Raw genomic sequence first — 18,280 nt, 5'->3', positions numbered from 1 at the left:
GAATTCTTACCTTTTTGCCTACTAGTGTGATGTTTTTTTTATTTATTTATTAATAAATCTAATATACAAATAGATATATGTACTTTTGCATATTACATTCCCGGGATAAACGAATTATTATGGATACTAGACAATAAAAAAACATTGCGCGACAATACAAAGAACTGACAAAGTATACATATATCATTTAAGATTATCACTCGTACTGTAAAAAACTGACCGGTTCGTGTCGTTATAATCAGCGCGTTTGCCTACTATACAAGAAGTCTGGGGTTCGATTCTCGACAGGGTCGAGATGAAATGTTTAATTATAAAGGTGTTTTAACACCAGAATGTTTCATAGACTCTGGACCGGCACTTGAAGCGTAAGAATGATCATCTTACTGGCATGTTACAAAAATGATCAAGATACGCAAAGCAGTGCCCTATGCACTATTAGGTGCGGAAGAGGAACAACAAATCAAATAATCTATCCAAAATGCAAAATGTAAATAAATAATTCTCCCGTCTATACAACCATCTATATAGAACTTCAATGTGGAACAAATAAATACTTTTTTAGATTCAACCACAAGTACCATTGTTTATTATTAAAAAAAATACTTAAATGTTATTAATTGTAATAATATTTGGAGTTTGTCCAAATGTTTGTAGACAAAAAACTGGATTTCACCCCCTAGGAAGTCATTAAGTATAACAATTCTAGTCTTTTGTCTACAAACATTCGGACAAACTCAAAATATTGTGATAAAACCATCTGGTCTAAGAAGAAGTTTAAAAATTGGAAAATTGTTTTCAGACGTTGCCTAGCACGTGAAATTATCCAATCAGGTGAATCTCTTCACAATATAAAGTTTTCAGCTCTTAGTTGTGACAGGAATGGTTGACTGTACAGAGCTGCTTGGTTTAATAACAATACATGTGCCAGCCAGGATTTGTAGACGGTACCACCTGTTTCATGTACCAATAAGTAAAACATCGTATGTTAAAAATGCTTTTTTTCGTAGGACTTTTTCAATGTACAATACAAAATTTAAAAATATAGATTATACAAACATCACTGTCAGATTTAAAATTTACACTAAAAATGTATTATGTAACTTAGTAGACATTAAAATAATAAATATGTACATCTCCCCCCCCTCCTTATCCTCTCTTCAAGCATTTTTGTCCTTATCCCGCCCAATTTACAGTAACTTAATGTTCTTAAAATTAATATTTAAAAAATCTTTGATTATTGAGTACATGTAAATAACATTTTATATGTATAAATTGTATGTATTTATTTGATATGTAATATATATTTTCTTTACTAACTTTGTAAACTATGTGGAAATCTGTTATTAGTTCTGAGTTTATACACTATATCTGTTTGTTTACTAAAAATATGTATGTAGAACTGTTGATTTCCCAAATAAAATAAAATAAAATAAACTTCTGTAAAATCAACAGGTGGAAGAATTAAAGAAATATGGATGTTCAAACAGGCAAAAAATAGTGAATGTTACACAGTATGTAAAGTAGCCACTTAAACCAGCCCATAACAGTCATAAGCCCTGTAAATGCCTAGACTTCCATATTCCCTTCTCTAAAGTGTTCTCCATCCCTGTTGTAATTTGTTAATAGTAATTCATTGTATTCAAAGTCCTGTCTAATTGCTAGCATAATGACATATTAACTGTTCGTATCTAATAAATAACCTTCATTTATAAGACTTTTTACCTTTTTAGGGAGGACATTTGAAATACCAGACACCATTATGGGGATGACTTTCCTGGCTTTTGGAGGATGCTTACCTGAAGCCTGCTCAATATTTATAATGTCTAGAAGAGGTACAGTATATTTGTATTTAAACATAAATAAAAAGACTACCATTCAAACAGATACTGGATACATTTTCCTGTATTGTTTTGAGTGGGTACGGTAAAATTATCTGGAATAAGCTTTAAATCATCAAATAAATTATAAAAAACTTTAAATTTATTCGGTAGATTCAATAATACTCGTTTATTAACTATACAACTACTAATCATGTTACCTGTAAACATTTAATAAAATGATTTTTTTATTTTGAGATTTCTGAAAAAAAAAACTGCCATACAGTATTGTGATGATCTGTTGAATGTGCTAAAATAACTCTCAATTTACGAAGGAAATCTATAAAGAATAAACGGCTTTAAAATGCTCATTGACAGTGAAATAAATATAACTTTGTTTACAATCACTAAGTACATTTTATTGGCCGACCGGTTTCAAAGCATGACTGTTCTTTCATAAAACTACAAAGTTAGTCGTTCAAATATGAATTTTAGTTAAATAAACATTCTGGAGAGCAAAAAAGAAGACATAAAACAAAAATAGATCATTTTTTAACGTACCTATACATAGCAGTGGCAAGCAGTGATTTATTTTATAGGTATTCTACAAAAAATGTTCTCCGTCAATTTGTACCTACAAACATAAAACGTACAAACGTACTACATACGTAAAAGTACATAATACATGTATATAAGTTTTATAATTATAAATGGCTGTTTTTTCTGTGGTTCTGTGAAAATCAACTCAAACAACAATTATTATTATTAACTACGCGATAAACGTAGCATTATTCTACACTATTTTAATACATATACAATTGTATTGTATTTTTTATTGTTAATTATTATGGCTTAACACGGGCACAGCCTAAAAAGCCTGAATATGTAAACGAATGTAAAATTGATTGAATAAATCAAATCAAATAAATACTTGTACAAAAGCGTATACCACAATGACATTCGGGAGATATTTACATTATGATTAAAATGTCAGCACTAAGCACAGGCCAATTTCTTTTAAAATGAATAATGCCAAAAAAGGCCACATCGAACTCCATATGTCTTATGTGCCCTACCCAATGTAGGGAGTACCGTTTTACCCACCATTAAACTACTGGGAGTTTTGTTCAATTCTGACCTTTTTCTTGGCGCACAAATTAGTAGAACAATAAGTTCATGCTTCTACCAGCTGAGACAAATTAAATACATACGCAAAAAAATGCCGGTTGATGCCGCCCGTCAATTAATAAATGCGTTTGTAAAGTCTACAGTCGATTATTGTAATGGTATCTATGCAGGTCTACCAATGAACAAAATGACTCGCCTACAATCTGTATTGAATGCCGCAGCGAGACTTATTTTTGGAATCTCTAAGTTCAGTCATATCACTCCACTACTTCGGGAACTACACTGGCTACGTTTTCCACAAAGGGTCGAATACAAACTCTGTTGGCTTATGTATAAGTCACTGCCCAACTCTGCTCCGGAATATCTAAGGGAACTATGCATTCCACATGAACTAGCTGACAGGCGTCTCACGCTTAGATCAGCTACGTCTACGGCGAGATGAATAGTTATTATACCTCGACGCAAACAGCTCACTAAACAGTAGTAGCCGCTCGATTGTGGAATAATCAACCCACTAATGTTAGAGACGCCCCTTCTTTATTTACATTTAAGTCAAGATTGAAATGTCATTATCTAAATATTTAAATTGTTCTTTAATTGTTCTTCTTTCCTTCCCATCCCCTCTCCTCTCTTCATAGTATAGTGTTAATATTTTTTCATATATATTTATTTTAGTTAATCTTTGCTTTTAATTTTTGCATACAATTGTAAGATTCAATACGTCCATGTATTTATAATTTTCTCAAACTAAACGGTTTGGATAGGTAGGAAGAAATTGCCTTAAGGCAATATGCCCGCCCTTATATGTATATTTATTGAATATGTATATAAAGTGTCAAAATAAATCAATTAATTTAGTGAACGCGCATTTGCGGTCGCAGGCCCTATGGCATGGAATGCTCTCCCAACAGAGGTGCGAGGCTGTGAAAGTGAAGTGATGTTTCGGAAAAAACTTAAAACCCACTTGTTCTCTAAATCATTTGAATAAATCCGTAGCATGTGACAAAAAAATAAATTGTTTTAATTAAATTACAAATTTAAAAGCTTCAATTAAATTTATTTAACAATATAATCACTATGTAAAGTGCCCTTGAGGTATTATATTACGAAAATGGCGCTATATAAGTTATCCATAATAATAATAATAATATGTGAATGTGATACATAATAATATGCCAACGGTTTCCCATCAATGAAAAATAGTGCTTCGAAATGAATGTTCGAAATACTAGTTTCCAAATAGAGAATCTTCAAATAATATTTGTAACCTGCAAGATTGTTTTAGTACTAATAAACCTGACTATGTTAAAGATGTAAAATATAGTGAACTTTTTTGTATGCATCGTTCACTGAGAACGGGCTGGGCGCTGGACGCACTTTGTAGAATTTTTTTTTGTAGGACGATATAAACGAGGTGATTTTTAATAAATAACAATTATTTTATTTATTTTCCCATGAACATATTGACTATTAAATCTTATTACCGAACGTCAAATATAATGGAAAGCTGTGCATAATCGCTTATTTCGACGATTCGCCCCTGACACATAGTAAAATATAATTTACATTGAGGTAAAAAATTGGCAGTCAATATGCTTTCTGGTTACAAATTTATGTAATGACAAATTAAATGCCATGCTTAAGATCCTTTTTTTCTAAAAATATCAATAATCTTGCATGTTTTACCAGTGTATACTTTATATGGAAAGTGCAATAAAACTTGTGACAAGAATTAGATGTCAAAGTAGTAGGAGAATCCTGCTTCGGAAAACCCCTTCGGATACGTGGAACAGATCAATATCCACAGCGATGTTGTTCAGCATAGCGGTAGCTCTTCCAACAGGAATAACCATCGGCAGGTTGTTCCTGTATATCGGAATATGAAATAATCTATGCTGACGCTGTCTTAGGTAATTATCAGGAACATACTAACCAATGCTCATCATAATATCAGGATTATTGACAATACCGCGCAACAATCGATAAAAATGTGTGGTCAAATACGCATTCCTTCTAGTCTCTAAACTGTTGTAGCCAAGCATACCCTGGAGAAACTCGGTCGGATAGAGCCAAGGATAATACCCGCACTCTCTCATGTAGAGATATCTCAGAAACTTCTTTTGGATTTTCTCTATCATAAGAGAGTACTTCAGTTCATGTGGCCCCCAAATCATCGAGCCACTCTCGAGTCTACTTCGCACCAAGGAGTTGTAAAGAGTTCTCAGTACGCGGGTATTTTCAAAAACCCTGGCAGTACGCAGAACGAATCCCAACATCTTCAATGCATTACCATTGATTGTCTCTATGTGTTTACGAAATGTCAGGGTACTCACAAATCTAACGCCCAGATCCTTAAAATTTGATGTTTGTATCAGTACATAATATAATATAATATAAAATAAAGTGTTTAATATAATATAAAATATAGTGTTTCTAAATAGAAGCAAAAAGAAAAAAAACATAAAATTATTTTATTCTATTTTATACAATTTTGTACACTTGCCAACCATTAGAGACTGACTCTTTTTTTGCGAGTTTAACCTGAAATGCTTTTATTTTTCCTTTGGGTATTATATAAAGTTAAATAAAGGTTTCATTAAAAACACAAAAATAACATACTTATACAAATCTCTGATTTTTCACAATAAAAATGATTAAAAATCAATACATCAATCACATCTTTCAAACCTAATCTATAAAAATATATTTATTACAGTCACATACATTTGAATTATCATCCTCACAACGCAACATAATACCTATTTTCATATAAAAATAACAAACAATGTTGACCTCAATATACAACAATCTCAGATATTTTGTAATTTATTTATTTAAATCTAATCTTCGTAAAAATCATATCATGACTATGGACCTACAACCGACATAATTAAAAATTACAAATACAAATTTAAGTCAAGTAGAGGTTGATTAATTATTTTCCACGCATGGCATGACAAGTGCATGCACGGCATGTGCGTTCATTGACGTGGAGGAAGCGAATATTAGGTGGTGCGGTATCTATAGTAGGGCCAATTTAATAGGTCACATTAGACATTTGTCGGTTTTAGCTTCATAGTGAGGTGACCTGCTTAAAAACATCGATTAAAGTAAATGAATCGATTCGGACGTCGAACATAATATATGTGAATTGAATTCAGTTACTATGAAAAAGTACTTATAGGTACTGTAATTATATTTTAAAAATCATAAGTCGAATCCCTGTCCCATAATTATTTTCTATCGTAAATTTAATCAACAAAATAAGATCAGTACATAATTTAACAAAATTGTCAACTTTCAATTTTTCTGTGTAACATCCCTAGTGTTTAAAAGGAAAAACGGTTATCTTATGCAACACTGTAACGACGTTTAGAACAGAAAAACTTTAATATGTTTAGAATTGTTTATTAGTGAAATTAAATCGTAAAATTACCTTCGTTTGTCATTATTACAATAAATATCTAATCGTAATTGAAAAAAGTTAAGCAATTGTGCAGTTCTAAATTAAGAAAAAAAAAATACCGTCCTTACAAGGTTATGTTGTTGAATTTTGTGAAAAGTGTCAAATGGGACCTACTAAATTGGCCCTACTGTAATCCTCTCTTCTTTCACCGATTGGCAGACAGCATAGTGGGTATGACTATAGTGACTAGATGATTCATTCAAATTCGAATAATCGATTGCATTCGATTACTAAATTCATTCGAATGAATTAGTAAATGAATGAATAAATTAATTGAAATGTCTGTTTGGTGAATCTATAAATGATGCAAACGTGTCTCTATTACCAATGGAATACCTTAAATGAATATTTCTTCAAACTATTTAATTAATTCATTTACTAAGTATTCGATTACTAGATTACGTTATTACGTTCAAACCCCACTCCACCCCAACTTTATTTCTATATTCTAATAGTGAGTTAGCGAATTAACAACTCGTTGAAAATGGCCGCCAAAATTAAAATATTTTAGTCAATTATAAGAATGCAAATGTTTTTATTTTTATTTAATTTTGTATCTCGTCATAACTTTTAAATGGAAAATTCATTGCCAAATGATTATTATTGTTATAACATACATTTAGGTTTATATTATAAAAATTAAAAATGAACTTGCATGATAAATAGCGATTAAGTAAAGCGATATTTTTTACGAAAACTATGAATATGTAAAGCCATCTATTTTCCATTTTAAATTGATGAAATTATACTACAAACTGAAAAAACTACCTAAAAGTATATAATAAAAGTATTTTTATTTTAATACGGTAATAATGTTATTTGCATAAAACTTTTTTCAGTTTTTATTTATTACTAGCTGAACCCGACCACGCTTCGCTGAGGCTTTGTCTGATATTTATTATTAGGAGAGTTAGTAAAAACAGTCTAGCAACTATGCATTTACCGAGAAACACATTGCTCAATGGAATATCTTTATTTGTGTTGATGTGCCTATGCTGTAGAATGATGAAAAAAAACTTTGACTAAAATTGATAAAATGGAAGCATTTCAGTACTTATTTACTACGACAAATTATGAGTTAATTTAATTACGCATAGAATTTTCCGTTTCTTTTGAAATTTCCGAATAAGAAGTATACAGAACTGCCTTCCTGCTAAAATGTAATGTTCTGTATTTTGATTACTTTCCGAAATTTGCGGCCTCAAACATACAGAACCTCAATTTTTATAACACACTGGCGGACCCGACAGACAATGTCCTGCCAGAACGTTGGCTTGTCTACTATTAGCTGATTGAACATTATTTTTTTTCGGTTTTTTTCAAACTATTTATACATTTGTAATATGGGTTAATTTTTTGCTTTATCTCCTCATGTAATTGACTAAGAGTCCTTGTCGTCTTTAAATCAAAATTGTGCAAAAATCACTGCTCTAGTGCCATATTCCAAAAAGAAAATACGGGAAAACGTGTTAATGAAGAAAAGTCACAGCACGATTTACTCTGAGCCCTCTAAAATGATGACCTCAACGCATGCCAAACGCGAATTTAGTCATTCTTTAATCAAATAACTATAATTTATTAAAGTGTCTGATTGTATCGTAAAAGTGTGCCAAAACTGTTCAGATAAAAAAAAAGACTTTTCATTGATAAGTAGGTACCGAGGTACTTGATTGTGATTTTTTTTTGCCTTTTTTAAACTATTGATATATTCATAATAAGGGTTGGTCCTTTATTTTATATCCTAATGTGATTGGTTAAGAGTCCTCGTCGTGCTCAAATCAAAACGGTGCAAAAATCCCCACTCATGCCATAATCCATGGAGAAAATACGGGAATACGGGTTAATGAAGAAAAATTAGTGCGTGATTTACCCTGAGCCTATTAAATTATGACAATTAACCCATGCACAATGCGAATTCAGTCATTATTTAATCGCCAGCAGTGTTTTGACGTGAGCTTGACATTTAATTCGACACCAAAATAAATGAAAAGTAAAATACAACAATGTTTGCGTATATCCAAATGTTTGCAGACTGGCTGGCAAACATGGGCAAAACAGTGAATGTTACACAGTGTGTAAAGTGGCCACTTAAACAAGCCAATGAGAGGTCATAAGCCCTGTAAATGCCTAGACTTCCATATTCCCTTCTCAAAAATGTTTTCCCTCTTTGTTGAAATAAATTTAAATAGAAAAGAAAAATGCCTGGTTGTGTCATGAAAGCGTACAAAAACTGTTCGGATAAAAGAAAAACGGCTTTTCATTGATAAGTGATAATTAAAATAAAATTAGTAAAAAATTATATTCCCGAACGTTGGCTTGCATGCCATAAGCTGGTGCAAGTTAACGTTTTTTCGTAAATATTAACACACATTATTTATTTTTGGCTTTTTTGAGCTATTTATATATGCTCAATAAGGGTTAGTTTTTCTTTTTATCTCCTCATTTGATAGGCTTAGAGGCCTCGTTACACTCAAATCATAATCATTCAAAAATCACTACTCTATTGCCATAATCCATGGAGAAAATACGGAAATACGTGTCAATGAAGAAAATTTAGACCGTGTTTTACCCTGAGCCTTCTAACTCGACTCATGCCCTACGCGAATCAGTAATTATTTAACCGCCAGCCGGCTTTTGACGTGACCTTGACATTTAATTTAAAACCAAAAGAACTAAGATAGACCAGATTTTGCCTTGAGGTAGTTTATATTATTTTTTTGTCCGAGCTTTAATTTTATTTAGTTGTATTTTATTTTATTTGCACCTGCATTTAGTATAGGAAAATGTGTTTACCATTCTTGGAATAGACTGTTCAAGTCCGTCGATAAATGAATTAAAAATTAATAATGACTGTATCGTAAAAGTGTGCAAAAACTGTCCGAATAAAGAAAAACAGACTTTTCATAGATATCTAGGAACCTAAGTACTTGTTTATGGTTGAATTCTAAAACATAAGATAATTTATTTTCAAATATAGATTTTTTTGCAAATGTCAAACTCTGCTTTACTGAACAACAGTGGTGCAATTTATGTAAAAATCCGTTTTTCAAAAATGTATCAAATATCAGTTGAAATTATTTAAACATTACGAAAAATCCATTAAAAATAAGTTAATATGCAGAAATTAAGAAATCGTAAGGAAATCAATCGATTCAATATTTCTTCGTAGTTGAGATGTTTGATTCATAGTTGACGTTAAAACACATTTTTTTTGAATAAACAAAAAACAACATTCTCCGAATTTTTCGTATCATGCATTTCAGTCGAATGCAACCCTGGAAGTTCGATGAAAACACATATTCGCTAATGAATTGATATAATGCTATTTTAATGAGTTTAAGTATTTTATTTAAATTGTTTTTTTTTTGTTTTTTTTGTTTTGGTATAATATAAATAAAATACTTAAACTCATTAAAATAGCATTATATCAATTTATTAGTTAACCCAAAGAAAATTTGTTGATAACGATCCTTAAGATAAAAATAACTTTATTGAATTTCCTTACATATAACTTTGAATTATCTATCCTTACCTCTGTTCTGTATAAATACATTTAACTCTTTAGTAAAGATACCAGTCTCGAAGATGTCGCGAAAGCGATGAAACCGGTCACTGGATATTCCAAATTTGTGGATTAAAGTATCACTCGTGTTTTATTTATATAATAAATTACAATGAACTTCCATCAAGAATTTTCACTTACAAACTTAAATGTTTTAGATTTAGTTCCTTTGAGATTTGGACGTTACGATATTACCATTTTAAAAAATAACTACATTATATTAAAGTAAAAGACTCAAGCTATTTTATTTGGTATAATAAACTATTAAACGGTTAATTTTTACTTAAAATGAACATAATTTGCAACACATTATATTTCCAGGTGAAGGCGGTATGGGAGTATCTAATTCTCTGGGAGCCAATTCTCTCGCGATCCTATTTTCCCTCGGAATACCCTGGTTCGCCAAAAGCATGATACTACGTAGCCAAGGCGAAGATGGCTTCATATCCATCGCATCATCAGGCATGGACTACATCATCCTCTCTCTTATCGGAGCCGTCATCTGCCTCTACACGGTTATATACTTGGGGAAATTCTTTCTAAAACGCACTGTTGGAGCCACCATCTTAGTTATTTATTTCATATTTATTATACTTGCGATTCTCATGGAGTCTGGAGTGTTCTTCGACACTGGAAAAACTGATTGCTGAAAGAGTATCGTTCAGCACTTTATATGTTAGATTCCTAGTCTTCGCGTTACACTTTCTTACCTAGTCGCGAGTTTAGGAAAAAGGTTTATTTATTCATTACTGTTAAGTAAATATCAAACATCTTATTTTATAAATCATTTTTTAAGAAACGTTTAAGTTGTGTTCAAAATAACAAATACCCACGAGTTTTTTTTATGATCTATTGAAACTGATTGTGTCTAAAGGACGTAGAAAGAACATTTAAATATTATTAATATTTAAAGCATTAACTTTGTGGTCTAACATTTTGCTAAATGTTACTAAATATTTGTATAAAACCACTTACCGACTTTTCTATGTCTAACGGTTTCGAGACGTACCCGTCTCTTCGTCAGGACACCAATTAAACCAACATGCAAAACCCACTATACACCTTCAACATAGTTAATATCAAACCTGCTTTTTATACTAATAACAATATTGAATTATTGCTTAATAATAAATATAAAAATAGTTTATTAAATAATTCAGGTGTTTACCAATTAAAACGCAATTCTCGTCCTTCAGTTTACGTAGGAAGAACATCAAGAAATTTTGATATTCGTGTTAAAGAACATATGAGGTGTCTTCACAATAATACTTTCTCTGAATTCGCAAATCACCTAATCAATTTAAATCATGACTTTTATAAAAATACTGGAGTTTAAATCTTGCATACAAATAATAAAGGGTTAAAAGTAAATAATATGGAAATATTTCACATTAGGAAGGCTTCAAAAAATATTGTTCCTTTGATCAATAATCAAACAAACTTCCAATACAGTCCTTTATACGATGTTCCACTGTAATGGTCACCTTATAAAACCTATTAAGCTTATCCCCTCCCTCCATCCCCTCTACTTTTTTCATTAATTCTCAAACAAGAGAATATTTTAATAATTTAATCCGTGCATGTTTGTCCTAAACAGTGCATGTGCTTATTAAAATGCGTGTCGTGTTGGTTTTATATTTTTGTGTAACAACTATGGTGAAGGTGTATAGTGGGTTTTGCATGTTGGTTTGCATGTCGGTTTAATTGATGCCCTGATGAAAAGACGGGTACGTCTCGAAACCGGTAGACATAGAAAAGTCGATAAGTGGTTATATACAAATATTTAACAACATTTAGTAACATTTATATGTTTAGCGGTATTTGTCATTACCGATTATATTTTTGTTAATACACTTTTAACAATAGTTTGTTTTTAAACTGAACATAAATAGAGTATGAATAACGAATGAATGTGAATGTACAGTTATAGATACAAACATTACATAAACCATAGTTCTCTTCATAGAGGTATATCACTGAGTTATCTTAATGTAATTATATTATACTGTAAGTAAATGGAGTTTTGTTAAATCCTTCAAGTTTCTATATTATTGTATTCGATGTAATGCGATAATACATAACTCAACACTGTCGTTAGATGGTTTGAACTAGGAAAATATAAGGAGACACTTACAAGACGTGTAATTTAGAAGCATTGAAAAAAACCGTAGGCATTTTAAACAACAATTTATTAAAACTTACATAAAAGTTCGCTATGATTACGTTTTGAATATGATTTGTGGGTGCGTAAGGACGGAAAATACATTATCAACCAAGTGATAAAACAGCTAACCCCGTTTATTGCTTATATATTTAGTAATATTCAAAACTGGCGACTGTTTTGTGATTGTCATGCGGAAGCGAATAAATACAATTAAATAATTTCATATTGAAATGTATGAAATACAAAAAATCACATCATCTAAATTCGTACAAAATAATGTTCAACTTTTTAAAATCCCATTGAAAGACTGTCTATCAACAGTCTGGTGGACTTCTAGGACTTTATTATTTTACTTGCCAGTGAAATAAACTGAAAGTCGACATAATTACTTTACTAAACAAAACAATAGTATTAAAAAATAACAAATCAATAAAAAGGTTTTGTTAGTAATGTCTCCATCTCAAAAATACACTCATTCGTTATTTTAGTTGGTATTTAAATGGATTTAATGTTATTTTAGAATATTTTCAATTGTTAAGTTAAAACAGTAAATTATTTTAAAGTTTGCACGATTTTATTGTTTGAAAAGTTCTGTCCTGGCAAGTGAACACTACATGATTATAAACGTTATTTATCAAGTCGTGTAAAGAGATTTTTGTACCTATCAAGAAGTATTATTTTTTATAATTATATTGAACGTAAATTAAGACAAATTATTAAAAATACTTTTTAGTGGTAGAATAAAATCATGTATAATGTTAAAAACTTGGTTTTTAAAAATTATTCTACATTTTAAAACACGTTTTTTTCATAATTTATTATTTTATGATTACAAAATACAGGAATCTTTTCTCAAAACTTGTTTTTATTTCTGTTATTAAGTTGGCATGGTAAAAATAAACATAAAGCCTACGTGACATATGCAATACCAATCGAAAATGAATTATGATTTGTCAAATCACATTAATAGAAAATACTAAATACTAAATTACACCTTTACACATATTTTTACCTGAAAAAGAGGAGAGATTCAATGATAAAATTACCATCAAATTTTTAGTAAAAAATTGTCCATAGTTAGTGCAATGACTTTTATTTTATTTTATAAAGGAAGATGAGGCCTGTAAAAAATATATTTTTTAATTAGGATTTCACTTTTTTTTACATATGAAAAAACTAAATAATATTTCCTACAGTATTTTTGTATCAAAATATAAAAAAAAGTTAAGAAAAAACGTTTGGCTGTTTCATAATTTGATTGTGAAAATTTCATTTTGATATTTTCATTACTAAATCAAATACAAAGTAAAAAAAATACCAAAATGCATTTTACTTAATATTAATCACTCAGTTAAAAGTGATAATGGCTTGGCAATTAATTATAATATTTTACTATTTCCCACGGTTGATTGGAGGGTGTCGTTACCTAAAAACTGGTTGGTTAAAATGTCCATTTTAACATTAAAATAAGAGCATGGAAAAAAATATTGGTCTAGAGTAAGGTGTTTTATTTTAAACTTGTAAAAAGTATGGGCAGATATGTAGGAATGTTTACATAACTGATAAATCCATTATTCGTGTCAATTGACTCTTACGTAATTCAATAATGTATTTTTTCAATTATATTTTTTATTAAATTATTATTTTTACAATAAAGTATTTACACGGTTATTAAGTTATACATAAGTGTGCACTATTTGATAATTGCTACATATAACAGTATTTCCTATAAATGTACATACGAGATGTAAAAGAAACCAAAACGACTGCATAAAAACATTAGTAGGAAATCATGAAAATTATTTTACCAGTATCACGAATATATAAAAACTTAAATAAATAACATAAGAAGAAAATTTCCCTAACAAATTTAACTTTTCCCTTAAATAATTTAAATATAACTTCTATTATTTAGAAATACAAACATCAACTTTTCGAGGAAGTCGTAATCATAGAGAAATAAAATAAATATTTGTGTCGAGAAATGCACAATGAACGAAAAAACCGCTGATTTAATTAGGGACAAAATACTTTAGTAAATATAACATGTACAGATCTTCGATCGTCAATATTATTTATATCAAAAAGCATTTAATTTAAGACTTAAACATACAATTTATTTTAAGGTTATAAAAGGCTTCGAACTCGTTTTAACTGGTCTGACTTCCTATCTCAGCGGGGCACGGGGGTACGGCGAATAAATTAATAAGACTCGATGAACAACGGCAGTTCCGTGGTTGCCAAAGCACCAGAATGCCCGCGGAGGTTGGCAAAAAGGTTCGGATCAGTGTCACAGAGCCGAAATTACCGGCCGCAGGTTGGCAAGTTGACCCGGAAGAAGACGTTCAGCTCGATCAGGGTCGCTAGGACGAGGAAGACCACGTACATACACAGGCAGGCCTGGCCCACCTTCTTGTCTAGCCGGAACTTGTTGAAGTAGAAGGCGGCGTAGAGCATGAACAGCGTGGACAGCAGCGAGATGGCGGAGTACTCCAGCCCGGAGGAATTAATCGCCACCTTCAATAAGGACAGAATCATAGCACCAAATCATCAAAATCTTCCATCAAATGTATTTTGTTAGAATAAGTCGATATCGCTTTCGTGGATTCTTAGTTAACTATCTTACATTTTTTAATATTATTATATATTTATAAATATATTCGCCTTTTAAACTGCTCGTGACTAAAAATACAAAATTTATCAGATTATTACTGGTCTGTTTGTTGGTATGTTGAGTGTAAAAAATAAATTTATTAACTATTAAATTCAACGTGATTGATTCATTTTATATTTAAGAAAATCGTGGCCATTTTAGCAAAATAATCAGAAAGGTACCTACTCTTACTCTCTTCACTTGTAGTTTTTTTATATAAAAAATTTAAGACAATGTAAAAATCAAGCTAAGGGTATCGAAAAATAAATTATAAAAAGCGTATTTATAATAATTCATGTAATCTTAACATGAATATCAATAAAAATACATAAAAACAATAAAATTAACATTGAAACCAGGTGTCTATTTTTTTTTTGAAATACAAATATTGTAGATGATATTTGGTCATAAATTTATATATTTTTGGCCAGATTAAGTCCTATGATCATTATTAGTGTCGGTTTAACGCGTTGCAATTCATTTCGGTGGGATTATAATTCAACAAAAACAAGCAAAGGCAGCGCTAGTTTTTACATATTTGCTGAAAATAATTATTCGCACAATTGATCAAAGTACAAAATTATACGCACATCGCTTAATTTTACACGCACAATGTAACAAAACAAACATTTACAATGTATACAACGCATCAACGTGTTTCAGGATTTCAGACGGGTGAGAATGTTAAAATTTAAAATATGTGTGCTGATAGCGTAAATAATCAATCGTGGAACTTTCTTACCCAATGATGATGTGGATCAGTTGGTATAAAAGCTGCCTTGATTAACCAAGGAAGACCCAAACAGAGCAATATATCAAATGTATTGGAACCAATGGAGTTACTTATTCCCATAGACCCGTGACCTGAAACAAAATGTTTAATGTGCGCTTTATCAGTCAAGCTGGTATGTCGAACTTATAGTCCCTTCCCTAAGAATCAATAAACCCACGAAAGGTTATTTCGTTATTTCGGTAAAACCCACAGCAGCTTTTAGTGTGTTGTTATACATGTTACGTTGGCTCAAAAACCGTTGAATTCCTGTGAGAAAATAATTCCCTTTTAGACTAAAATAAACATAATTTATACGCATACCAGGAATATTTCAAATCAAAGCGTTTTGCATACAAAAAGTGATACGGGGCAAGTGTGTTTCTATTTTTTTTTAAATGGTAGTCAATTTCATAGTTTGACATCAAAACATTTAAATGCGAGATTTATAGTTATTTATTTTGTCACAATGACTTAAATTAGAATATTTATTTAAAATATAAAATAATCCATGTAACAGAACTGGTAATATCAAGTTTATACTAATATTGTTTTTTTTATTATTAAACCTAAACTAATGACACTTCAATTTTTTTTATATTTATCTCTTTTACTTGGCAAGTCTGTTTTGAAAGACACAAATTTACATATTAAGCCTTTGATGTGTTTGAAATACGCTTGATATGTGTTAAAATTGTTCTGCTAGTCTGATTTGGAGGTGGACATCGTCATTCCCAAGCTCAGAGATATGAATTTGTAAAAAGGGCAAGAAATAATAAAATTAAAATAAAATAAAATACCCGAGAGTTTGTCATGATCATAATACTAGACACTCCAATAAGGATCTGATTCTACAGAGAGGAGTTAATACTTTTTTGGCTCAAAGGCAGCAATATTATAAAGGCCCGAGGGTATATAACCTTATCCCAGATTCGTGGAAATGTGGTGGGACTGCCATTTGCTGCCATTTGTTGCTGCCAGGTGTTGACTACATTTTTAATCCATATTGGTCGGAGGGAGTCAGGGAAATTGTTGTCAAATGTAGAAGGACGTAAGCTGGTTTCTTGTTTTACTAGTAATGACTTAGGATATAGAGATTTTGGTATTATTTATATTTTCTCTGAATATTTATGTTTACTTTTAAGACTGAAAAAGCACACATAATGATAAAACCATAATTATTTTTTAATATTATTATAAAATACATAATTTACTGCCTTATAACAGGGAAGCTTTTCCTAGTTAGGCAGTTTAGATGAACCAACAGCAAAAATAAAAATATATATGTTTACTTTTACATCTAATAAATTTGTTGAATAAATAATTAATTGTAAATTGCTGTAATAAATATGTAAAAAATAGATTAATAAAATAAATAAATAAATATATTAACAATATTTCTCCTTTTAACACAATATTTGGTCAAAGGTGCAAGACTTCTATCCCAAATTGTTCGAAATGCTTCTACGAAAAATTAAGTTAGCTGAGCTAAAATATTTCAAAGAAAAAAAAATATTGGCACAAAAGAAATAAAATAAAATTTTAGAGTGACATGTGAAAAATGTTAATTAGATATTGAACAAAATAATATTTTTTGTTTTATCAAATAGTACTTATACATAAAAAAATAAACATAACTTATATTAATTTAATGTCGATTCTTTTGATTGTTTTTGAAAAAGCATAATTTTTAAAATTGTTTTGATGTAATTCAAAACAAAACAATTACTAAGTGATATAAAAACTATTTGTAAGTTTTGAAAACCATACCCTTTTTTGCAACAATAACACTTGAAACTGCTTCAGGAACGGACGTTCCAGCTGCCAAGAAAGTGATTCCCATTACAGAATCAGGAATCTTCAGAGTATGTCCTGTTAAATATAAAATAATACACTAAATATATGTTTTTAAACATAGTTTTTTATACTTCACTTCCTTATTTCTTATTATGGTGAAGAGGTATGTTGATGGTATACAAGAAGTTTCGCGTTTTATTTTTTTTAATTCGTCACAAATGTCAATTTCATCGTTTTCGTAGGCTGCCAATTGAAACGTAACTCAGTTAATTTTGAAATGATAGAATACGTTGTAAAGATACATTTTGTGTAAATTATTGAACTTTGTGACCAGCTGTCTAAGAACTAGATTAATTTTGATTGAACCGAAGACATCGGATGGAATTAGACATCGGACGAATCAACCTTCGGTAACAACGGTCATCGAACGCGGGCGATACCGTTGGCTAGGTTGCATACTGTTGATGCCTCCCGAGAGCCTTTGGGGACGCTATATGTTCTAACTAGGGTGCATATTATTATAACTAAGAGCATGGTATAAATAATGTTAATGAATGCCTTGACACGGGTCGCGCCCAGCGAGGTGTTTATATATTGTTTGTAAAAATAAAAAAAATATCGTGTAAAATAGGTAAATTCATGGAATGATGACACGATCGGTATACCGATGCAGATTCTTTTGCTCATAATTTTTTAATCTACTAATAAAAGCAAAACTAATTTGTTAATATTACCAACTTGTCTAAGAAGAAGCCTAATAATTTAATTGTATTGATGATTAAACTGAAACTTTGTATTTCTGTAAAAGTATTTTATAATTATAATTTGCCTAATTATTATTTTTTTTTTATTTATAAAAATTCTTATTTCATAATATTTTTTAATACATAAGAACTGATATTTTTCTCTAAAATTGGAAACAAT

The 18,280-nt window shown here is 30.3% G+C and overlaps 2 protein-coding genes across 5 annotated transcripts in view; one reads left to right on the top strand and one right to left on the bottom strand.

Moving 5' to 3' along the window:
* The window catches only part of LOC148276618 (sodium/potassium/calcium exchanger 4-like), a 53,442-nt gene extending 40,138 nt beyond the window's left edge, over nucleotides 1-13,304 (top strand). For both annotated transcript variants that reach the window (XM_088234019.1, XM_088234020.1), the window contains 2 exons: nucleotides 1,731-1,832; nucleotides 10,295-13,304. In XM_088234019.1, the coding sequence (XP_088090145.1) occupies nucleotides 1,731-1,832; nucleotides 10,295-10,623 (431 nt within the window). In that variant the 3' untranslated portion in view covers nucleotides 10,624-13,304. The remainder of the gene's footprint in view (nucleotides 1-1,730; nucleotides 1,833-10,294) is intronic.
* zyd (sodium/potassium/calcium exchanger zydeco) overlaps nucleotides 12,144-18,280 on the bottom strand; it is an 83,523-nt gene continuing 77,386 nt past the window's right edge. For all 3 annotated transcript variants that reach the window (XM_088234016.1, XM_088234017.1, XM_088234018.1), the window contains 3 exons: nucleotides 17,330-17,431; nucleotides 15,533-15,654; nucleotides 12,144-14,654 (listed from right to left, as the gene is read on the bottom strand). In XM_088234016.1, coding sequence (XP_088090142.1) covers nucleotides 14,442-14,654; nucleotides 15,533-15,654; nucleotides 17,330-17,431 — 437 coding nt within the window. In that variant the 3' untranslated portion in view covers nucleotides 12,144-14,441. The remainder of the gene's footprint in view (nucleotides 14,655-15,532; nucleotides 15,655-17,329; nucleotides 17,432-18,280) is intronic.

The sequence above is a fragment of the Micrasema longulum genome, unplaced genomic scaffold (assembly GCF_059751315.1).
Source record: "Micrasema longulum isolate JH-2025_06_02 unplaced genomic scaffold, ASM5975131v1 h1tg001178l, whole genome shotgun sequence".
NCBI lineage: Eukaryota > Metazoa > Arthropoda > Insecta > Trichoptera > Brachycentridae > Micrasema > Micrasema longulum.
This window is presented reverse-complemented; position numbering and strand designations above follow the sequence as displayed.